The 23,458-nt window shown below is 38.7% G+C and overlaps 3 protein-coding genes across 3 annotated transcripts; all 3 read right to left on the bottom strand.

Moving 5' to 3' along the window:
* Positions 1-6: 6 nt before the first annotated feature.
* On the bottom strand, positions 7-5,396 carry LOC118563181 (GTPase IMAP family member 7-like). The gene is made up of 3 exons (XM_036137286.1): positions 5,374-5,396; positions 3,593-3,703; positions 7-1,380 (listed from the first exon to the last, which is right to left on the bottom strand). The coding sequence occupies exons 2-3, from the start codon at positions 3,690-3,692 to the stop codon at positions 500-502; spliced, it is 981 nt and encodes a 326-aa protein (XP_035993179.1). The 5' UTR covers positions 3,693-3,703; positions 5,374-5,396; the 3' UTR covers positions 7-499.
* Positions 5,397-6,309: 913 nt separating this feature from the next.
* On the bottom strand, positions 6,310-14,428 carry LOC105922952 (GTPase IMAP family member 7). The gene is made up of 3 exons (XM_012858877.3): positions 14,404-14,428; positions 13,701-13,811; positions 6,310-8,051 (listed from the first exon to the last, which is right to left on the bottom strand). The coding sequence occupies exons 2-3, from the start codon at positions 13,798-13,800 to the stop codon at positions 7,273-7,275; spliced, it is 879 nt and encodes a 292-aa protein (XP_012714331.2). The 5' UTR covers positions 13,801-13,811; positions 14,404-14,428; the 3' UTR covers positions 6,310-7,272.
* Positions 14,429-21,356: 6,928 nt separating this feature from the next.
* Positions 21,357-22,876, bottom strand: si:dkey-27j5.5 (dexamethasone-induced Ras-related protein 1). The gene is made up of 2 exons (XM_012858879.3): positions 22,221-22,876; positions 21,357-22,055 (listed from the first exon to the last, which is right to left on the bottom strand). Exons 1-2 carry the CDS (start codon positions 22,813-22,815, stop codon positions 21,514-21,516), a joined length of 1,137 nt encoding a protein of 378 aa, XP_012714333.2. The 5' UTR covers positions 22,816-22,876; the 3' UTR covers positions 21,357-21,513.
* Positions 22,877-23,458: the final 582 nt, after the last annotated feature.

Raw genomic sequence — 23,458 nt, 5'->3', positions numbered from 1 at the left:
AGGACAAATACTTATTTTAAGAAAATGTTACTTACTTTTAGTTCCTTTTTTGGAGGACACGCAGTTACAGTATGTGGGATTTGAAAACTGTCACTAAACCAAAACACTCCCTGATTTTGTCAGGAACTGTAAAATGACTGTTCCAAATTTGTATCAGAGATGTGACAATAAACATGTTTTGCTGTGAGGTAAAAAAAAAAAAAAGTATCCTCCGAGAAACATACATTTTGCATGAGTTCTGTCAGGATAAATAAGAGCAGTGCTGTGTTACATGGATGAAAACAGAATTCATATGCCCAAAATAATAAGAATTAAAAAAATTAAGGAGTAAACCAAAAAACAAAGCCTGTCTTATATACATAGAGGGATTGACAATATATGTCCAAGGTTGTTTATTTTCAGTAGATTAGACAACTTCTACCAGCTTCCTGACTGAACAGCTCGTTCATTGTGTTAGTCCTCTCATTGGTTGGATGTGTTGGTTCATTTTGCTATTCCTTTAAGCAAAAAGGTTTAGGAGTTCACAGTCTTCAACAAAAAAACCAAGCACCTCTCCTGCTACAACAAGGTAGGCATACTTAGTTAAAGCCAATCCTTTGGAAGCTAATTTTAATAATTTACACCAAAAATACAGATCTGTCTCTTTCTTCTTCTTATGTTTTTCCTTTTGTCTATCTCGTTTACACTCAGATTCACATTTCATCTTCTCTGCCTTTCTTCTTTTCTCATAATACTCCCACCAAGCTCTTTCCTCTTTCTCCTCAAGTTCCCTCTGGGCTTTATAATACATGCTATTGGTGTAATGACGTTCGCCATTTAATTTAACCATTTGATCTATTTTATCTAAAAGTTCTGTGACCTGTTTTCTGTTTGAATTCTGGCCATTGATGAACGAGTGGTACCTTCCTCCACACTGGTGTATCAGCCTTTGTAGCAGTTTGCTTTCTGCCACATAATCCTCAACAGATTTACCTCTCAGCAAATCGGCATGAGTGAACAGGACTATGGTGTAATCAGCAGCAGCAGAGCCAAAGTTATCCTGGATCCACTTCACTGTGTCCTGTTCCTCTGCAGTGAATCTTGACTTTAAGTTGATCACTAACAGAAAAGCGTGGGGTCCAGGAACGGACAGTCTGACACACTGCTCAATGTTTTCTTTGAGTTCACTCTGTGTTTTATCTGTATCAAATACTCCAGGGGAGTCGATCACCACAAGGTTCCTGTCTCCATTCAGCAGCTCTCGTCTCTCACAACTTTTCGTCACCGACTCAGCTGAGGCGTCTTCTCTAAATAACGAGTTCCCCAAGATGGTGTTTCCCGACGCACTCTTTCCGGAGCCAGTTTTGCCAACCAAAAAGAGGGTCCGCTGCTTTGAAAAGCCTGTGAAAGAGTTCAGAAAATTCTCCAGTTGTCAAAGTCATACGATACTTTGGAACAGAGTGTGAACATTATCTGCTTACATTTTCTGCAACCTGCTAATCATTATGCAAGGGAACACACAACATGAAATAAAGTTAATTTAGAAATGAAAATGAAGTTGGAATTTGAAATGATACACATGTATTGTAAAGCCAAGCCTACATATGCATAGTTGATTTAAAAACGTAAGTTTTTAAATGGTCTTGCCACTCCCTTAGCTACGGGACCTACACTCCTCTTCTCAGTCGCTTAGGTCGGCTGACTAGTTGTTGCTGGAGGTGCGAATGATCCATCTTCAGTAGACATATTTAAATCTGCTCTCAAGAGCATCTCTTTGGCTTTTGGTCAACACTAGGGTAACACAGTGGCAAACTGTCAGCAAATTAATTCAAGGATTATCAACATGGGAGGTTTTTGTTTGGTTAATAATTCAGTTAATTGTCAGAAAAACATATTTTTTACAGAAGACTATGAGCAGATTAATCAAGATTACTTTAATCCATATATCATCAAAGTGGGCAGAAGAGACACTTTGTGTTATGCTAATATTATGCTAATATTATCTCCTTGTTTATTTATTCTTTTTCCTCTGTTTTCTTCATTTTTAATTCTTCAGGTTTTCTGGGATTTTTTTAAAGCTTCTTTCAGACGTTGGCTGCTTATTCACTTATTTCTGTCCAGTATCCTACCGTTGTTGTTGTTTTTATGCCAGTCAGCTCTGACCATTAAATCGTTCTGGCATGTTGCACTCCAAACCTTGAAGGATCAACCTTCAAGGTTTGGAGTGCAACCTTGTGTCTAAATGTACCACACGACTTAACAAAGAACCCATTTCAATAGGATCTATTGTGTAGTGTGTTTTAAATATTAAAACATGTTTTAAAATGGAACAATCTTCCAATCAAAAACACAAACTCCTAAGCTAACCCAGTAGGGCGGAGAAGCTTGACATTATTATTATTATTATTATTTATTTATTTCAGACACACAAGTATATAATAAAGACAGTATATATCCATATAACATAAATTAAAACAGTCTGAAAAAGGGTATATTGGTAGAAGCAAAAAGCTTATAATGCCCACCCTGCAAAGCAAATTTACATTGGACTAGAAAGCAAAAGAAAAAAAAAGATAAAAGATAAAAAGACACCAAATCTAAAGAAGAAGACTCTCAGCATGGCAAAAGTAGGGACATTGTTTTTTTACTTTTTATCTCGCACAGAAGTGTAGTGGATAGAGAGTCAGATAAAAGATGGATGTGAGGAGAAGAGAGAGAAGAAACACTGCTTAGCTGTTCTCGTTCTGTCATTGTTTCTAGTAATCTCATGAAAAAGCAAGATTTAAACAACAGAAAATCTCAATTTTGAGAAATGAGCGAACAGGACCTGAGGCCTCATCTATGCAACTCCAATCATGTTTTACTTTGATGTATTTTTCCTCCTTGGGATTACAATCAAACACACTACACGTACGGGTAAAATATTAACTTATATTTGTTTACTAAAGGCTCCGTTTCTCTCATTTAGACTGAGGGAATGTTAGTGGGAGTGGCAACGTTCATTACAGGAGAGGATATTACATCCTCTCACTACAGGAGAGGATATTGAACACAGTACCCCTGACTCAGTGGGCTAAGGGATGGTCAGGGCTGTATTGGCTGTTGAAGGATGGAGTCAAGCACACAAAAATGCACTGATTCAATATTCCAGTGCAGCTTAAATTTAAACAAAGTTATGGAAAATGCAGACAAACTATGGAACAATCTTTTAGAAATTGCTCCACTGATGTTATTTGCAGCTCAAAAAGCCAGAGTGAGCATGTGTGAAGTCAGCCTCTAAAGTTTGCAAACCATTTTTAAAGATCTCCTATTTTCTTCCTAAAAATTCAGTTTGTGTGTTGACAAGAGGTGCAAATAAAATTTTTTAAAACGTGTCACAGTTAGCTGGGCCGTACAGGCATGAATAGTCCTCTATTTTCCAGTTTGTGCTGTCAAACAGGCTGTCACAGCTAAGTGAAGGACTGATGACGAACAAAAAAGCTGTCAGAAAAGACGTGCGTGGCTGTAGTTGTTATAAGGTGTGGTTGTATTGTTTCTCCCCTACCATGTGATTTAACTCAAAGTCATTCTGTTCAGGTTAAACCTGATGTGCTAGGGTATTTTAGTCTCATACCTTTGCTTTGAGATTGGCAGTGAGGCATGAGTCCACATAATGCCACCAGCATGAGGAGGAGCCGCCCTCGCTTCCAAGCGTTACCGTCCAGCATCACCATATTGTCGGCTTCTGTCAAAACACAGATAAATAAACCTGTAAATTGCACACAAAAAGTTCAATAAAAAGTTTGAACCTTGTTTGAAAAGCTTGCTCTGCCTGCAAAGAAACACTTGTGTTTTTCCACATCAAGGGTTATGCGCATGACTGGGAACCTGCCTATCACCTATGCTTATGTTCTCGCTGAGGTTGTATAAAACTAAATAAAAAATATAATTAGCAAGATACCATAACAAACCTTGCAACTCAACTTCATCTGTGTAGATAACATGCAGTGAGAGGTTGCAATTTTTGCCTTTAACTTAAAAACTTGAATAGTTACAAAAAATGGAAAACAAGCTTTGTCAAATACACACACAAAAAAGCTTCCAGGTTGGCAAATGTTCAGTTTACCTTTAGGACAGCTCACATCCACTACAGTTACCTACATTTACTTGCAGTCCATCAAAAAAGAAAATACAGAATCCTGTTCTAGAGACACTGTTTCAGACAATCAGTAAAATCTTTGTTTTCTCCAACTCTACGGTCTCCTCTTATCCAGTCCAAGTGTCTTTACTTTCACAATATTTCATTATTAGTCTCCAGTCAATGTAAACAAAAAATTTAAGTATGCTCAACCCTGCCACATAAATCAATTTGTTTAGCACAGATCAATCAAAAGTAGAATAGATCAGAAAACATACCAAAACAGGCTTCAGTGGCTTCGGATTTCTGAAAAGTCCCAGACTAAAGCAACCAGAAGTGAATCCCAGTTATGTAGGGTTTGTGCTTCTTTGCTAAATCAAAAACAAAACTGAAACCCAACACTGCACACGTCTGCTATATCTATTCATCCCAGAAAGACACAAAACCTTGCAAACTATCTCTCCATGTTTACTCCTCTCTTCCAACAAGATGGACTTTAAAATGTTACTGCTGATTTACAAAGCTCCAAATGGATTCAAAATCCGTTGTCCTGTCGTTTTAAGGTTTGCCTCCATTGCCCCTAACTAGTGGAAACATTGTCACTGTCTTTTGGAAAAGCACCAAAACTAGTTAGTGTTTTAATATTATAACAAAAAATAAAGATAAAAAATAGTATTATATTATTATTATTAGTAGTAGTTGTTGTATTAGTGTGTGTGTGTGTGTGTGTGTGTGTGTGTGTGTGTGTGTGTGTGTGTGTGTGTGTGTGTGTGTGTGTGTGTGTGTGTGTGTGTGATACAGTGAAAACATTACTATATTTTGTGCTAGCCTCTGCTCAGGGTTTTTCTTTTTTTTTTTTTTTGTAATACGTCATGCTTTAAACTTACTGTAAATATTTAGTATTTTTCGATTCGGACCACTAACTATTTAATAACTGTGTGAGCATCATCCACCTTGGTTATACGAGCATAGTATTTGCGTCTTTATTTTTTGTAAACGTGTTGGTTGTTATTTTCTACTATATAAGTTAGATTGTCAGTTTTAATAAGAGATACGATAAAAGGGAAATCTGAAACGCTGACTTCCAGGAGGGTGAAAGAAACCCTCCATCAGTTTCAGAGCTGTGCACATGATGCCCTCTAGTGGTCTTCAGGATGCATCGTCAATCTTCAGGCTTTATTCACATTTGTTTTTTCCTTATGTCTACCTCTTTCTTTAATATAATCGATAATTTGGGGAAATTGAAGCAAACACAAGTGAATAAGAAATAGTCTTACCCAACCAGTAGAGATCAGGAAAAGTTTGGTTTCTCTTAGTGTCTAAAAAAAAAAAATGGTCCAAATGGGTTATCTCCGGGTACTCTGGCTTCCTCCCACAGTTTAATATTTTAGGTTAATTTGTCTCTTCAAATTGACTTTAGGAGTTCATCTAGGAAATATTTAGTATGCCATATCCATTTATTTTTGGTTCTAAACCCACATTTAGGTCCTCTGACTCCAAGGAAACTTACAAATTATCACCCTGATTAAACTAAAACAACTCCCTTTGACCCCTCAATGGTAGGGGTTATTTACTGGTGTCATAACATACCTCCTTACAGTCAACTATTGATAGAAAATTATTTTAAATCTCCATTCCAACTTATGGAACCCCCTCGTGGCCCATTTGATTTGGTGTCTGGTCGGTACAAAACCATTTTATTGTATGGTATATAAAAATAAATGAATGGGCATATGCAAATTGGGCCTTAATGTAATTATTTCTAAAATACTTGTATTTTCCAAAGATAAGTTACTTCATGGTATTGGTCTACTAGAATAATACAGCTCAGTTATGTTCACAAGAAGCAAAGTTTAGGGAAATAGGGAAATCTTACACCAGCTCAAAGCAATTTCATAAAATTGAAAGCAAATGTGTTACAGCGCTCCTATGTCACCATTCCTGATATACTTCATCATTCAATGGCTTTTCCTTATTTTTGTCACTTTTTACATTGCAGATACATAGTGAAGACATCAAAACTGTGACTCAAAAGTATTCAGAACCTGAAATGGTTTCCAACCAGCTTTAATGAGTTCACAGAGATGGTAATAAAAATAAAGACTAACAATTGAATGAGAGTCCAAACTTTTGACTGGTAGTGTACCGGCTTAATGTTTAGTAGTCAAATAAAACCAGAAAAATAGATTGATAAATATCACTAAATAAATCAAACCAAATAAAAAACATGTAACTGCATAATAAACTAAACGAGAAGCAAATTCAAAAATGCATTTATTAAAGTAAGAAGGATTTGAATGAATCAAAATACAGCAAGAATAAGCAAATCATTACAAATCTTTAAAACAAAGCAGCCATCCTCATAATCCACTTTCAGAACAACCGTATAAACCAAAGAGAAACAAAGCTTCAAATAAAAAAAAGTAAAAAATAAAATAAATCAAAAATAGAAACATTTCAGACCAATAGCCAATTTTCCTGACACATGTTTAGGTCATGTTATGATAGTAAATCTTTTTGGACAGAAAGTTAAAAATAAATCCACTTTATTAACCCAAACACATGTTTGTTTCCACTCATTCAAATGAACTTTAAATGCTGAACCGAAGTTATATGGAGTAGTTGCCATTGTTTCTAGGTTACACTTTGTGTTTTGATTTTTGAGATTTGGGAATCTTAACTAAACCGAAACTCTCCTCACTTTATGTCAATTAGTTCTTGTTCAGATTTAAACCCTTCTATTTGAATATCATTTTTAATTTCACACAAGCCGTGTTACATCTTTAGCCCTTACTCACAGGGGTAGTGGCAAAAGATTACAACTAGATAATTAACAAATAAAGAAATGTGTCTAAAAGTGTAAAAAGCTGTTCAATACTTGTGTCAGAGATGTGCCAAACTTGTTAAGGCTGCTGGTAAACTTGTTTTAATTTGAGGTAAATAAGTCACCAGAAAGAAACATAAATGTGCATGAGCTGTGTCGGGATAATAGTAAAAAAACAATGAATAATGAGAAAACCAAAACACTGATCTGAAATTGTGAGGAGAGATTGACAATATATGCCCAAGGTTTAAGTTATGTACATTAGACAGCTTCTAGCAGCTTCCTGACTGAACAGCTCATTCATTGTTAGTCCTCTCATTGGTTGGACGTGTTGGTTCATTTTGCTATTCCTTTAAATAAAGTTTAGGGGATCACAGTCATCAGCAAATAAACCAAGTGCAAGTCCTGCTCCTGCAACGTAGTAATACTGAGTCATAATCCCTGCTGTGAAAACAAATTTAAAAATTTTACAAAAAGATATTTTGTTTCCTTTCTCATTCTTATCTCTTTCCTCAAGTTCCCTCTGGGCGTTAGAGTACATATCATTGGTGTAATGACGTTCGCCATTTAATTTAACCATTTGATCTATTTTATCTAGAAGTTCTGTGACCTGTTTTCTGTTTGAATTCTGGCCATTGATGAACGAGTGGTACCTTCCTCCACACTGGTGTATCAGACTTTGTAGCGGTTTGCTTTCTGCCACATAGTCCTCAACAGATTTACCTCTCAGCAAATCGGCATGAGTGAACAGGACCATGGTGTAATCAGCAGCAGCAGAGCCAAAGTTATCCTGGATCCACTTCACCGTGTCCTGTTCCTCTGCAGTGAATCTTGACTTTAAGTTGATCACTAACAGAAAAGCGTGGGGTCCAGGAACGGACCGTCTGACACACTGCTCAATGTTTTCTTTGAGTTCACTCTGTGTTTTAACCGTATCAAATACTCCAGGGGAGTCGATCACCACGATTTTCCTGTCTCCAATCAGCAGCTGTCGTCTCTCACAACTTTTCGTCACCGACTCAGCTGAGGCGTCTTCTCTAAATAACGAGTTCCCCAAGATGGTGTTTCCCGATGAACTCTTTCCGGAGCCGGTCTTGCCAACCAAAAAGAGGGTCCGCTGCTTTGAATAGCCTGTCAAAGAGTTCAGAAAATTCCCCAGTTGTCAAAGTCATACGATACTTTTGAACAAAAAGTGTAAACAGTATCTGTGTGCATTTTCTGCAAACTGTTAATCATCACGCCAGTGAACATACAACAGAAAATAAAGTTCATGTAGAAATTAATATTCGTAATGTTAATATTTTAAATAAATGTGATATTGCAATGTCAAGCCTACATATGCAAAAACATGAAACTTTGCATTTGAGGATAACTTCATCCAGAAATAAATCCATAGTGGCAAAGTTTTAGCAAATGTTTCCAAGGATTATGAGAAACTGATGCTTTTGTTTAGTCACGATTTTCTTTTCCTGGCAAACCTTCCATAACAAATGTGACTCCAGGTCAATTTTACCCCATTGTTTGTTCAGTTCATATTTGTCTCAAATAGAACTATAACAGAATATGTTTCCTGATCTAACTAAAATAACTTAAAACAACCTACTAGGTTACATCAGTAAGAAAACCTTTTTTTTTTTTACTGTAGACCATCAACAGATTATTCAAGATTACTTTGAATCATAGTTTATCAAAGTGGGTATGAGACACTGCGTGGCAGAAAAAAATATTTTCGTATATCCGTAAATGTCAAATTCAAAAGGATCAAAACTCTAAATGTGCAAAATGATCAGCTCCTCATAGAACAGGTGGCAAATGGCTGCAGCCAAACAAATCCAAAAACAAAACCGTTTTAATAGTTTTGGGTCTATCATCAGTGTCATGCTTTAGGTTTTTGTTTGCTTTACTTTGGACTTTTCTAGAATTTTCCTGCCAGCTTGTCACCTTTCAACACTATTCAATCTACTCAGTCTGCCTCCAGCCACCACCCTGTTCTAGATCATCTCCACCTGTTGCCACTAATTAGTTCTCACTCTGGTCACCTGTTAACCTGCTTACTTATAACCGCCTCTGCCAACTCCTCCCTGTCAGAACGTCTCACTTCTCTCATCCTCGTGGTCCACCCAGTGCGATGTGTCCTTCACTACTGGACACTTCTTATCAACCTGCTGGACTCCTCAGTTAAGTCGCCTGTGTCTGCATGCTGCAGTTCTGCCTGCTTTCTTGTGAGTCCCAGCCGTTTGCTCAGCCTATTCGGGTTTAGCCCGACCCACATCGCTCAGTCTGGTCTCTTCCTGTCTGTATCCTCTGGTCTCCTGCTCAAACTTGCCTACCTACACCTGCTGCCAAGATTCATCTGCCAAGTCTCTACTTGTCTGCCTCAACCGCCACTACTCAACGTTCTTAATAAACCTTTTAATCGTAACTCTGTGCCCGGCTGAATATCAGGTTCACCTGCATTAATCATTACATAAGTTGTTTTTAATTTGCGGAAGGTAGGGCATAAAGGTGCCCAACATTATCTTGTTTCTTATTTTATTTTCAAGGAGCAAGTCTATTCTTCCAATGTAATTTTTTTCCACTGTTTTTCTTTTCTATTTCTTCAGGTATTTTAAGGCTCTTTCAAGCTTCTTTCAGACTTTGGATGCTTATTCAGTTATATATGTCCAGTATCTGACTGTTGGTTTTCTTAAAGATCAATTTTTTTTTTCCTGTTGTCAGTCACCTCTGACCATTTAAATTGTTCCAGCAGACCTCAAATGGCCAACCCATGTTGGGTCTAAAGGTACCAGAGCAAATAACTAAAATTAATTGACTCTTTAGTTACTGTGTTTGAGAGCTATGACGTTTTGTTTTTCTAAGTAATTCAGTTTAACACTCACACTTTTGCACCAATAAAGTGATTCCAGTGAAGGATAAGGTCTTGTGTCTTTGCTGTATTTAATATTTCAATCTACACTACAGTGACACTTTGGTAAAAAATAAGCCTATAATCTCTGAAATTCCAATCAAAAACACTAACTCCTGTGCCACCCCAGCAGGGCAGAGAAGCTTGACATTAAATAAATTGTATCAAGAGATACAGTATGGTTAAAGTGGTGGCAACATTGTTAACTTTTTAGTCTCACATTAAAGTTTAGTGGATACAGAGTCAGATAAAAGACGAATGAGAAATGAGGGAGAAAAACAGCTCCGCTAACTTGGTTCTATGTAATGGTTTCTTGTGATCTTATATTTGTCAGGGTTTAGTTTTAGTCTGGCCTTTTTTGTTAGTTTTCAGTTCCTCCTCCTCTTCTTACTCAGCTTACCTTTCACTGCCTTTGCAATCAGTCACACTTGTTGGACATTAATTAGTCAGACTCACTCCACCTGCCTGCCTCCCTACTTTAGCCTCCCTCATTGTTCACTTCCTTGCCGGTCCGTCATCAGACTCCACTCTCTCCTTGCCTGTCTACCTGGTTTGTTCCTGCCTGCTGTTGGAATCCTGCCACCTCTGAGTCTCAAGTTAAGTCTCTGCCTGTTACTAGACTATCTGCCACCTCTTTGTCTCAAACCTCTGCCGTCTGTTGGAATTACCTGCCACATCTGTGCTTCACCTCCTGGACTTTATCTGCCTCCTCTCAGTGTCAAGCCTCTGCTAACTGTTGGAATTACCTGCCTCATCTGTGCTGCTAGCCGCTGGGTTTCCTGCCTCCTCTGTGCTCCAGCAATCCTGCCATCCAGGACTCTCTCACTGGGCCGTCAGCTCCTGCACCCCTGTTCCAGTCCAGTCCTGCCTCTCTGGTTTCATCTGTCACTACTCATCTTCCTTTCAATAAACTCTCAGTTTTAGGTCCGTGTGTGTGCCGTATTTCTGTGTTCATCCAAGAAAAATCATGACAATATTAACCAGTTAAAAACATGCAAATAAAACTCTATCTTGAAGTTTATTTTCTTTTTCAAGTATTTTTTTGCACCAAAGATCTCATAAACATGTGAAAGCTAAGTGTGAAAAGAAATCTCTATTTTGAGAAATGTCTTTGTCAGTGGGAACAGAGCCTGAGGCCTCAGAGCTAAACAACTCTAAACAGTTTTTACGCTGATGTCTTTTTCCTCTTTGGGATTACAATTAAACACACACGTACAAATATTGAATTATAATCATTTACTATAGGCTCCATTTCTCTCATTTATACTGAGGGAATGTTAGTGGGCATGTAGAACCAACGTTTCACTACAGGAGAGGATATTGAACACAGTACCCCTGACTCAGCGGGCTAAAGGATGGTCAGGGCCGTATCAGCTGTTGAAGGATGGAGTCGGTAATTGCTCCTTCCATGCCTGTTTGCTGACAGCCAACTAAAACAAAAAATCTGCAAAAAATGCACTGACTCAATATTCCAGTTCAGCTTAAAGTAAATTATGAAAAATACAGACAAACATTGGTAATACTTTTAGATATTTCTCCACTGATGTGCTTTATAGCTCAAAAAGCCAAAGTGAGCATGTGGGAAGTCGACCTCTCAAGTTTTCCGTAGTTTCGCTTCCTATCCAGGAAGCTTTCTCAATTCAAAAAGTCTGGAGTAACGTGGAGTATCAAGCTTTATACTACTGCCCAACAAAGGCCTTGTACTGGCTTAGATAACATGCAAATTAAACAGAAACAAGTCCACCCCCTTAGTAATGGGCAGTCGTTAAAGCCATTAAACCAGCAGATTGGACCGAAACTGGGCCACTCCTCTGTAACGGGGAGTCGTTAGGGTCGTTATTGGCCTGGTTTACAGGAACAATGTTTTGATCACCCGTTTGGTGAAAATTGAGGCGGTGATTGGCCAGAATTAATCCTATAGCTGTATTATATGATAATATAGCTGTATGATACTCCACATTAAGCCAGACTTTTTGAATTGAGAAAGCTTCCTGGAGAGGAAGCGAAATCTCTTCAAACTTTGAAAAACAAGTCCAGTTGCTTTGTTTTTTTACTTTTTTTGGGATGACCATGACCCGGAATGACTGAGAATCTTCAACAGCGCCTCTCAAGTTTGCAAACCATTTTTAAAAGATCTCCTTTTTTCTTCCTAAAAATTCAGTTTGTGTGTTGACAAAAGGTGCAAATAGAGGAGAATTTTAAAAAGCATTTGTATCAGAGTGAGCAGGGCTTAACTGACATCTATTTTCCAGTTTGTGCTGTCAAACCGGCTGTCACAGCTAAGTGCAGGACTGATGAGGAACAAAAAGCTATCAAACATGACTTACGTGAGTCTGGTTGTTAAAAGGTATGGTCGGATTATTTTTCCCTGTTGTGCCACCAAGCCACGAGGAAAAATCAGACTGAGTTGTAAGCAAAGAAATTTAAGACTTTTACAGGCACCAAAGGACTGCCTCTCACAGCAGGGGGGCTCACTGTATAAGACTTGGTGCCCGAATACAATCGCCCTCATTTCCCGCTGCTACATTGGAGCAACATAGGTGAGAACACTCTAATCTTCCGAAAAGTTCGGAGTAAAGAATCCATCTATGCCGAAACCAGCCTTGTGATTTTTCTCAGCTGTTGCAGGAAAGCTGACTCAAGACGGCGCAAAGCGGTCTCCTCGCCTGCGGCCAGGCAAAGCTGAGAGGAAAAGCTGATCTGAAATAACCCACTGCAACCGGCTCAAAGACTCACGAGAGTAGCTACGCCAGGGAAGCGATCCCCTTCACAGGCCCGAGACCCGCATGAAGGACCCCAGAGCCGCTTCCTCACCACCACGTTTTGGCTAGCCGCCTATAGCTTCAACCAGTCAGCCTTCACCCTCCCTGCTTTAACTGCCAACTGGATGCCCAAAGGGAACTGAACTGACATGGAGGCACAGACAGTTTGGCAGAGTTGAACAGGGAAAGTTAAATAGTTTATTTAGAATGGTTTATTTATTGTGTTTTCATGTGGTTTTAAAGCTTGACTGAGCAAACAGGCATAGCTCCCGCTGGCTTCTTTGAAACCATGCCATGCTGATTTAATTCAAGTGTGTTTTTATGGTTATTACAAACTTTATTGCCATAAGAGCTTTAAACATTGATGGGATGATGATGTTTGTGTTTACTAAGTTTTTTGTTTTTTTTTAAATTAGCCCTGAATATCCGCTAGCATGCTATTAGCTTCCCGGATAACATACAGCGTATCTACGGTTCATTTTAAACATAAGGTTTGTTTCGTTTCGCTCCGCCATCGTTCAATAGTGCTATGAGCGTTATTACCGTATTAATATGGAAGATTAATGTTGATTTAATGGTGTTTTGTATAACTTTAGGATTAACCCATTTAGCGACCAATCACTTCAGCGACCCCTAGCTTCTCAGAGGAATAATCGCATTAATGAAATCAAGCATCTTAAAGTTGCGGATTTTACTGAGCAAATCATTCTTTAAAATGTTATTTTATCAAATAATGTTTTGTTTAACTCAGGATTTTCTTTGTGAATGGGTTGAAACACATACCAAATGTTGTTGTAAATTAGTTAAACTATTTTAACCTCATTCCAGTGTCTTTAAGATGAACTTTGGTTCTTTAATTTATATCTGCAGTGAACCAGGATTCACATCATTCCTTAGCCTTTTTTTTATCTTATTTTTGCTTCTTAGTTTTAGTTAAGTTTCACTAGCCTAGTAGAAAGGATTTGTTGATTGAAATATAGTGTTAATTCAGATAAACTGCATTCTATATTAATGTTCTCTGGATGTTACTTTTATTTCTGTTAATAAATTCTTGAAGTCGAAGAGAAGTTGTCACTCCTTTATTCCATACGTGTAAGTATTTTAGTCTCATACCTATGCTTTGAGATTGGCAGTGAGCCATGAGACCACATAATGCCACCAGCATTAGGTGGAGCCGACCTCGCTTCCAAACGTTCCCGTCCAGCATCAACATATTGTCGGCTTCTGTCAAAACACAGATAAATAAAACTGTAAAATGTGCACACAATGTTTCACTAAACCTTTAAACCTTGTGTGAAAATCGTGCCATGCATCATGGACTGGGACTGGGAAACTGGAACTGTCCTATGTTTGTCCTCTTGCTGAGGTTGTACAAAACTAAACCAACTTATCTTCTTCAAGATACCATGAAAAACCTTGCAAATCAATTTCATCTATGTGGATAGCATGCAATGAGAGGTTGAAATATTTTACCTTTTTCTTAAAAACTTGAATAGGCATCAAAATGGAAAACAAAAAAGTAAAAAAAAATAATTAAGCTCAGGTCCACTACAGTTACCTACATTTACTTGCAGTCCACCAAAAAACAAAATGCAGAATCCTCTTCTATAGAGACACTGTTTCAGACCAACAGTAAAATGTTTTTCTCCAACTCTCAGGTCTCCTCTTATCCAGTCCAAGTGTCTTTACTTTCACAATATTTCATTATAATTCTCCAGTCAATGTAAACAAAACATTTAAGTATGCTCAACCCTCCCACATAACAAATTTTTTTTAGCACAGATCAATCAAAAGTTGAGCTGATCAGATAACATACCAAAGCAGGCTTCAGTGGCTTCGGATCTCTGAAAAGTCCCAGAATAAAGCAACCAGAAGTGAAACCCTGTTATATAGGGCATGTGCTCTTGCTAAAACAAAAGCAAAACTGAAACCCAACACTGCACATGTCTGCTATATCTATTCACCCCAGAAAGACACGAAACCTTGCAAACTCTCTTTCCATGTTTAGTCCTCTCTTCCAATAAGACTGGCTTTAAATGTTACTGCTGATTTACAAAGCTCCAAATGGATTCAAAGTCTATTCTCCTGTCGCTTTAAGGTTTGCCTCCATTGCCCCTAACTAGTGGAAGCATTGTCATTGTCTTTTGGACAGGCTCCAAAACTAGTTAGTGTTTTATTCTTACAAAAAGATAAAAAATAATTGTATGTATTTATTGTTTGTGTGTGTTTATGATGATACAGTGAAAGAATTACTGTATTTTACATTAGCCTCTGCCCAGGGTCTTTCCTCTTTTTAATGCTTCATGCTTCAAACCTACTTTAAATATTTAGGATTTCGAAAGCAAGGTATATTGGACTTGTGCTCCTTTGCTAAATCAAAAACAAAACTGAAACCTAACACTGCACATGTCTGCCATATCTATTCACCCCAGAAAGACACGAAACCTTGCAAACTACTATTGTAGGTGTTTATGATGATACAGTGAACTATTGTATTTTGTGTTAGCCTCTGCTCAGGCTCTTCCTTTGTTTTGTTTTTGTTTTTTATGCTCCACACTTTGTGCAGAGACTGGTCTTTTAAACCTTTTTTTTTTTTTTAATATTTAGGGTTTTTCAATTCAGACCACTAACTCTTTGATTGTGATGACTGTGTCAGCATCATCCGCCCTGGTTATACCAGCAGAGTACTTGCTTCTTTGATTTTGGTAACCATGTTGGTTGTTATTTTTCTGTTATATAAGTTAGATTGTGAGTTTTTGTAAGAAATACAATAAAAGGGAAATCTGAAACTCTTGACTTCTAGTAGGGTGAGAGAACCTCTCCATCAGCTTCAGGATGAAGCTCTGTGTGCACAGGATGCTCTCTAGTGGTCTTCAGGGTGTATCGCCAGTTTTCAGGGCTCGTTTATTCACAGCTTTTTCCTTTTGTCTACCTCTTTATTAAAACCAACATTGTGGAATTTTAAGACTTCTTTGTGCATTTGAGGTTAGACCTCAGCAAGGTTGAAGCCCTAGACTAGATCAGTTCTATTATGTTCTATTTTCTAAAATCCAACAAGATTCTGATTTTGCTGGAGGTTTATGTTGAGACTGCAATTTTATTTAGCAAACAAACACAAGATATATTTTATACATATGCAAGGTGAAGGACTGTATTCATTATACTGTATACTGTATTCATTATACTGTATTCATTATACTGTATACTGTATTCATTATTGCGATGGTTTTGCCTGCAAAACCATCGCAACAACACAAATAATTTCCGCTGACTTAGACTTACAAAACGAAATTTCGTTTGCATACAGCTTGAAAAATCACAATAAATTACAGTAAATTTCAGGATAAGGTGCAGCAGTGATTTATGTAAACAATTGAAATGTAAACAATGCAGGGGAAATAGACACTGTGCGATTCACAGTGTACAGGTGAGTGTTATTAAAACCGTGCAATATACAAATGTGGTACAGAGTCCATTTGTGGCTTCAGCAGTTCAACAATCGGATGGCATATGTGCAAATGTGTAAATGTGCAGATATAAGAATGTGATAGTGTCCATGACATGCATGATTGTCAGAAAGAAAACAGTATAACTGTTCTGGGATGCACAATGTGGAGATATTTGAAGAAAATTGTATTGCATGGTTGAGTCGCCCCAGGAAAAACATATATACAGCACAGAGGCAAACCTCAAATGATGGCAAACATGAAAAGCATAACATTCCTGCTGTGAAACACGGAGGTGGGTCGCTCATGTTTTGGGGAACTTTGGGCCAAAAAAGTTCAGGAACCTGGATCATAACTGGCAGGAAGATGAATGCAGCAAGATATAAAAAAAAAACAGCAGAAAATTTACACTCATTGGTCAGGAGGTTCTACACTGGATGTTCTTTGGCATCCCAGCATGATAATGATCCAAAACACAAAGCCAAGTCAATGTCATAGGCTACAGCAGGAAAAAGGGAAGGACTTCAAAATCACTGAACCATGTTAGGGAAGTCCAGGTTGTTCAGTACATGCAAAAGGAATGAAGGGTTGTCATAATGGATTGGAGCAAACACAAGTGAATAAGAAATAGCCTTACCCAACCAGTAGATTTCAAGAAAAGTTTGGTTTCTCATAGTGTCCGAAAAAATGGCCCAAAACCAATAAAAAAAATAAAAACATAGAGAAATTCTGGCGGGGTATGTAAATTTATGAGCACAGATGTAGTTGCGTGACAGTATTGCAGCACCGATTTATATCTGCTGCACGGTCGCTGAGCTCCTCTGAATAACTGACTGATTGTTCTGTTGACAAACGCAGCTTAAAACACATAAGGCACCATCATGCTGACGTTTCCACCTTACGGCTGAATTCAGTCATTGAAGCCATTGAAAAGTCTTGATGACAACAGGACCAGCTGGAAAACATGGTGTCGCCTCAAGGTTCAGTTTCAGCCAACTTTGACTATAGCTGCAGCTTTTGTTGCTTACATGAATTGTGTTATCTGGCTTTGGAAAATGAAGAGGAGTGGACTTCTCCAATTCTTTTAGGTAATAATCTGAAAATTAATGGGGAATTACAAACCTAGAACATGAAAACATCATATTTAGATATTGAAAAAATTAACATCAGTAGTTGTTTTTTTCCCCTCCTGCTTAAGAGGACCGTGTTGTTTTTTTCACTTTCCCAGCTATTAGCGATGGTTTTGTGTGGCAAATACAAAAAATACAGCAATAGTTTGCATTAAGGAATAATACAAATGGTAAAATAACCTGACCTCGATTCAGGTCAGGTTGAGTTGAAATGCCTTCAAACAGGACAAAACTGCAGATCACAGGTGCTTCTTAGAGGCAGTTTACCCAGGGCATTGCGTCTCAAAAATGAAGCAAAAGCAATTTTCATTCATAGAAAAGTGTACTTTTCTTAGTTTTATCTATTTGTGTGTGTGTGTGTGTGTGTGTGTGTGTGTGTGTGTGTGTGTGTGGGACAAAGCAAGGACAACAGGTGAATCCTCTTCACGTGGCAACAGAGGTTGGAGCAGCTGTTTAAGTAATTTTCTATAACTGTGTAGCAGTGATTGCTCTGACAAAGAGGGAGCCCACTGCACACCCTAAGGAAGCATATTGCAGTCACGTGTCAAGTGACAGCAATACGCTTCCGTAACACACAGTATGGCTGTTGGGCTGCAGTAAAATGAAAATGGTTGCAGTTTTCTGTAATTTAAACTTTTAAGCACGTGGCACCTTGCACTAGAGAGGATACCTCAGCCTCACTTGCTCCAGAGGCAGAAAAAAACCCAATATCTAACTAATTATGGGTTTTGGCTTAGAAATGTATCAAAAAATTTAATTTATTTCACTGATATAATTCAAAGTAAAATACATATACAGATTCCTTTCCCACCCAGAGATATACAGTAAATTACCAGCATATAGTTCACTTAAGTTAAATAGTTATTGCTCTCAGTTAATGCAAACTCAAAATTCAGTTTTAAATAAGATTGGAATAAAACAACAGAATAGGATTTTTAACACAGAAATTTATTGTTATTCGCATACATTTTATACTCGGGTTGAGGGTCCTTTTACAGGAATTATTGGCTCAGTGCAAAGTGACATGGAGGGGATCATCTTCCTTTTGACGATAATATACTCCATAATTTCTCTGCAGAGTTTAGGTCAGGTGCTCCCTGAACAGGAGCAGTGACACCACGGTCGTAAGATCATGTATTAGTACATTTGAAAGTGTAAGCAGATGTGAAGTCCTGCTGGAAAATGAAATTAGCATCTTAAAGACTCTAGGACCTTTATTTAAAAATGAAATGCATCACTTACTTTCTTCTAAAGGGAAGACTTTGGGCCTCCTTTTTCTCCTTCCCAGATGAGAAGGTCCTGACATTGTCTCTCGCTGACTAATATCTTAATACAGATATTGTATTTATTCAACAGTTGTATTCATATCCTGGAAATGTCTGCATGTGGTGGCTCTTGAAGCTCTGACTCCTGCCCTCTCGCCATCAATATGTTTGGATGCAGAAATCTGAACGACCAACTTCTTTCTTATTGCCATTTTCCTACTTGCCCTCTTTGTGATGGTAAAATGGTGAAAGGCTTTTACTTATGTAGCGCTTTATCAAGTCCGACGACCCCAAAGCGCTCTACACTACAGTCAGTAATTCACCCATTCACACACACATTCACACCCTGACAGTGGGGAGCTACATTGTAGACACAGCTGCCCTGGGTGAGGCTGCCATACATCGGCGCCATCGCCAGCAGGTAATTCGGGAGAAGGCTCTTGCCCAAGGACACTACAACTGAGACAGTCAAAGTGGGCGATCGAACCTGCAACCCGTTAATTGCTTCTCTGTGTGGAGCATGTCAGTGGATATCTCCTGGACAGCTGTCAAGTCAGCAATCTTCTCCATGATTGCGTATCACCATAAGATAATATTTCTCTATTAAACACATTTTTATTGGTTTGTTTTACTTGAGTCATTACTTTAGTCATTTGCACATGTTTTATTGTAAGTTTATGTTTATTGTGACTATGTGTTGTAATTGACTCTCTGTATGCTGCCAGTCTCTGGCCAGGTCTCTCTCCTAAAAAGAGATGTTTTGATCTCAATGATACAAACCTGGTTAAATAAATATTATTATTATTATTATTATTATTATTATTATTATTATTATTATTATATTATATTATTATTATTATTATAGGCACCAGCACCCCGCGACCCCATGAGGGATAAAGCGGATCAGAAAATGGATGGATGGATGGATGGATGGATGGATGGATGGATGGATGGATGGATGGATTATTATTATTATTATTATTATTATTATTATTATTATTATTATTATTATTATTATTATTATTATTATTATATCAACTTTTCACTTTGAGTCATTACATTTTCACAAAAATCACCGGCTCATGTTTTTATGAACCGGTGACTAATATAAAATGTTTGGTTTAGCGTCTGAGTGAGGAATTGGTCTCAAGGAATCCGAATTGGTCATAAAAGTGATAAACTTTCCTTTGCAAACATTTGCCACAGGTCTTAGACAAAAAAGTGACATCTAACTTTCAAAACAAACACGTTTGATCACAGAGAGTTTGCTTCTTCATGCCATGTATCATTGCTAATTTATTTATTAAAGAAACATATCACACCTTCAGAGATACTTCATGAAAAAGATTTTAATATGTGTGCCGGTTTGATAAGTAATTCCTGCTGAGACTGGAGCTAGCACCTCATCATTATTATCACTTATATGTACTGCTGAATATTCACTTTTCCTAATAGACACTGACCGATTGAACCCCTTTGCTTTCTTCTTTTTTCTGTTATATTATTACCATCTGCTGTATATTCATGCTGTATTATTCGAGAAATAAAGTTCAAAGAGTTTAAAAAAAGTAATCACTCAGTAACGCTCCATTGTGTATATATACTAAATATAAGCATGTTCAAGCCTGATACGGTAATTGGAAGGACAACAGCAAACCACACAGCTTTATGAGCTGCGCTTTGCTTGAGTCAGATGGGGCTGTGTGTGAAGACTAAGAATGAGTGGCTGCTGATGATGCATTCGCTGCCCAAGCCCTCTGCAAAATGTGTTCAATTTCTGCACGTTGATAATAACCGTCTTCTGTTAGCTGTCCTCTCTGGCCAAATAATCATTTTATTGGTGCGCTCCCAATCATCTCTCAGTGTCTCTCTAACCTTGTTTCTTGCATTGCTCTGAGCCTTTCAGAAGTGATGACTCACAACACATCTTTACAACAGTGCCCAATTTTCCTATGTGTGGAAGCCAAACGGCACCCTGGCAGTGATACTTTTTTTTTTTATTATTATCATTAAACTAGATTATTTTAGCACTATTTCAACTCTTTGTCAGATGATAAGGCTAACAATGATTCAGGAAAAAAAATGAGTCGACAATATTTGAGATAATGTGTGAAGTCCCTTGAACATTGTGGTGATTTAATATCTGTTGCTAAGAGCAATCAAGAGCAGTACCCATGGAAACACATCCACAGACTATCCAACAATACCAAAGTTGAACTTTTATCCACTATCTCACGCATGAAGCTATTTAGACTCGTAGTTGTATGTCGATCTAAGGTTATTACATTTTTCTTTTCCTCTTTTGAACAGTATGTGCTACACATCTTCTTCTTTTTTCTTTCTTTTTTTCTTAGATAAAATCAATGAGAAGGTTAAGTGAAAGAAAGCAAATAAAACATACTCATGGCATCTCCGACTGTCAGATCTGAGAATCATTTCTGGAGAAGTGATGATGAAAGAAGGTGCTTAGGGAGTGTGGGATTTCTGGCTATCACGATGCAGTTATTACACATCAAAACAAACAAACACACACACACACAGGAAGAGAAAAAACAAGTGGGAGGGATGCAGAGTTGCAGTCCAATCCAGTTTCTGAATACAGGTTATGTAATACTGAACATAAGCAAGGTATGAGTTCCTGAGTCAACATCCTCCCACTGTGGCCTTCAAGGTGGCCTTTAGATAGATAGATAGATAGATAGATAGATAGATAGATAGATAGATAGATAGATAGATAGATAGATAGATAGATAGATAGATAGATAGATAGATAGAGAGAGAGAGAGAGAGAGAGAGAGAGAGAGAGAGAGAGAGAGAGAGAGAGATAGATAGATAGATAGATAGATAGATAGATAGATAGATAGATAGATAGATAGATAGATAGATAGATAGATAGATAGATAGATAGATAGATAGATAGATAGCCTAAGCATGATAACAAACTGATTTCTCAAAACATAATAAGACACAGTTTATTTTATGTAAAACATTTATTTAAAAAAATCAACTTAAAAGCATGTAATTATATATATTCTGGAATAAAAGTGCACATGCGTTGTTTTTCTGGCTCTCAGTCCGTATCCCTTCACTGAATATGACACTTCTCCAGTCCTTGGCCGGCTTTTGTTCCCTTGTGTGGTCCAATGATGTGTCGGAGATCAGTGGTGAAGCTCGGCCGACGGGCCAGCGGGTACAGGGTACCGCAGGGGTCATCTCGCCCCACCACCCTCCCTCCCCTCCACGCGGTACGGTCCGTGCGCAGGGCCTGGTATGACCGGAGGGACACTTTGCGGTGCTGAAACGGGCCCGTTTCCATCGGAAGGCCACCTCGTTTCGCCAGAGTCTCGAACACTTTGTCGAGATTGGTGCTGTCCTTTGCAGACGTTTCAAAATAGGTGCAGTCGCCCCCGAGTGCCTTGACCACGTCTGCGTGTGAAACCCCTCTCTGAGAATCAAGGTCCACCTTGTTGGCGCAGACCACAAGCGGGACCCGCTGCTGTGCGCCGTGCGCCGGGGCCGAGGACTTGGTGAGTTTGGATTTAGCGGCCAGAATCTCCTCTCGCAGGGAGCACACCTCCTCGAAAGAACTCCTGTCATCAAGGCTGAAGACAAGCAGGAAAATGTCTCCTGTAAAAACAAACGAAACAATTCAAACTTCTATGAAATTGCTTTTACGCATCATGCAAATAACACGTTACATGCGCATGCAGTGATAACATTTACAGGGATTTATCTTTAAGCACGCCACAATGTTAAACTAGTTTTGCAGCACTGTATTCAAACAGCATGTACCAGTGAGAATGGAGAGTCGACGCTTGGCTGGGAAATCCCTCTCCCTGGACGCATCAAGGATGTCTATTTGGTAGGTCTCCCCGCGGATGCAAAACAACTTCCGAAGGAAATCCTCTGAGGTCGGACTGTAGTCCTCCACAAAGCCGTCTCGGAGGTACCTTCTGAGGATGGAGGTCTTACCAACCCGTGGCGCACCGAGAACCACGATGCGCTTACAGTTCTGCGGCTTGGTGAGGTAAAGCGGGTCCGGCCGGTGCTCCAGACCACTGCGGCGGGTCGGACCGTGGAAAACTAAAGCTGCCAGCTGATCCAGCGGGGATCTCTTACAGGGATGGTCGCTCTTGGCACCGCCTGTCTTCTTTTCTTGTTTCCACTGAAGCGTGGCTACTTTAAGTAAGCCCAAGCCCGCTTTGATTCCGGAGGAATTCAGTTGCTGCGATGCGTGCTTGTAAGCAAGCCAGACTTTGGAGGGAGCAGAGCACTGACCGTCAGCGTTACCCCGCAGGTAAGTTTCGTCCCCAGAACATTTGAGCTGCAGGTGCGGGACAGAGATGGAGCTGCTCGGCGCACCAGTGGAGACGCTTTGCACTTCCATCGCTTCTGGCGCTTGATTTTGCGCAGAGGAAAGGTGGAATTACTGATCTAACGTCACTGGGCTACTCAACAGAGTTTGCCGTGGCAGCTGAATTCAGCTGCCTTTATACTCTCCTCTCAGCCCCATGATTTGTCCGCGTCATGCTGACGGACAGAATAAAAAAAAAAAAGGGACACACTGTGGCGCTTTGGCTTTCATTTTGCCATGTTCCTAGCGTCTTATCGTGCTTTGCATTTATGGAAAACGATAATAAAGATGCAAAGATTGTCACTGCGTGTTACCGTGGTGAAATTTCTTTTTGGCCACTCCGGCTAAGCGTACTCATAAAAGACAAACTAACGAACAAACAGGCAATAAACAAAGGTTACAGTGTTTTTTTCTTCATTATTGCGCTCAAGAGATAAAGAAATAAAAAAATAATATTGATATCAGTCCCTCTGTGAGTGGTAGAGCCATGTTATATGAACTAGTTGTCCTTCATGAGTCCCTGTTAACGAATAATTAGGTAATAAGGTGGTTTGTGCAATGATTTGATGCTTCATTTACAGAAATGTGCATTTAGATATTCTGAAATAATAGTGTGCAAATAAGCAATAACATTAAAGTGACTGTACCGCATGATGGGCTAGTAACTGTGGGGGGA

This window comes from Fundulus heteroclitus, chromosome 5 (genome assembly GCF_011125445.2).
Source record: "Fundulus heteroclitus isolate FHET01 chromosome 5, MU-UCD_Fhet_4.1, whole genome shotgun sequence".
NCBI lineage: Eukaryota > Metazoa > Chordata > Actinopteri > Cyprinodontiformes > Fundulidae > Fundulus > Fundulus heteroclitus.
Note: the sequence above shows the minus strand (reverse complement) of the source record. Positions and strands in the feature narration are given on the sequence as shown.

What these genes read in the sequence shown, in the direction of transcription:
- LOC105922952 (XM_012858877.3), bottom strand. Translation starts at nt 13,800, where the DNA reads ATGTTGATGCTGGACGGGAACGTTTGGAAGCGAGGTCGGCTCCACCTA. An exon ending in CTGCCAATCTCAAAGCATAG is followed by an intron (nt 8,052 to 13,700) that starts GTATGAGACTAA and finishes ACTCTTTGACAG; the next exon opens with GCTATTCAAAGCAGCGGACC.
- LOC118563181 (XM_036137286.1), bottom strand. Translation starts at nt 3,692, where the DNA reads ATGGTGATGCTGGACGGTAACGCTTGGAAGCGAGGGCGGCTCCTCCTC. An exon ending in CTGCCAATCTCAAAGCAAAG is followed by an intron (nt 1,381 to 3,592) that starts GTATGAGACTAA and finishes ACTCTTTCACAG; the next exon opens with GCTTTTCAAAGCAGCGGACC.
- si:dkey-27j5.5 (XM_012858879.3), bottom strand. Translation starts at nt 22,815, where the DNA reads ATGGAAGTGCAAAGCGTCTCCACTGGTGCGCCGAGCAGCTCCATCTCT. An exon ending in TCGACTCTCCATTCTCACTG is followed by an intron (nt 22,056 to 22,220) that starts GTACATGCTGTT and finishes TTGTTTTTACAG; the next exon opens with GAGACATTTTCCTGCTTGTC.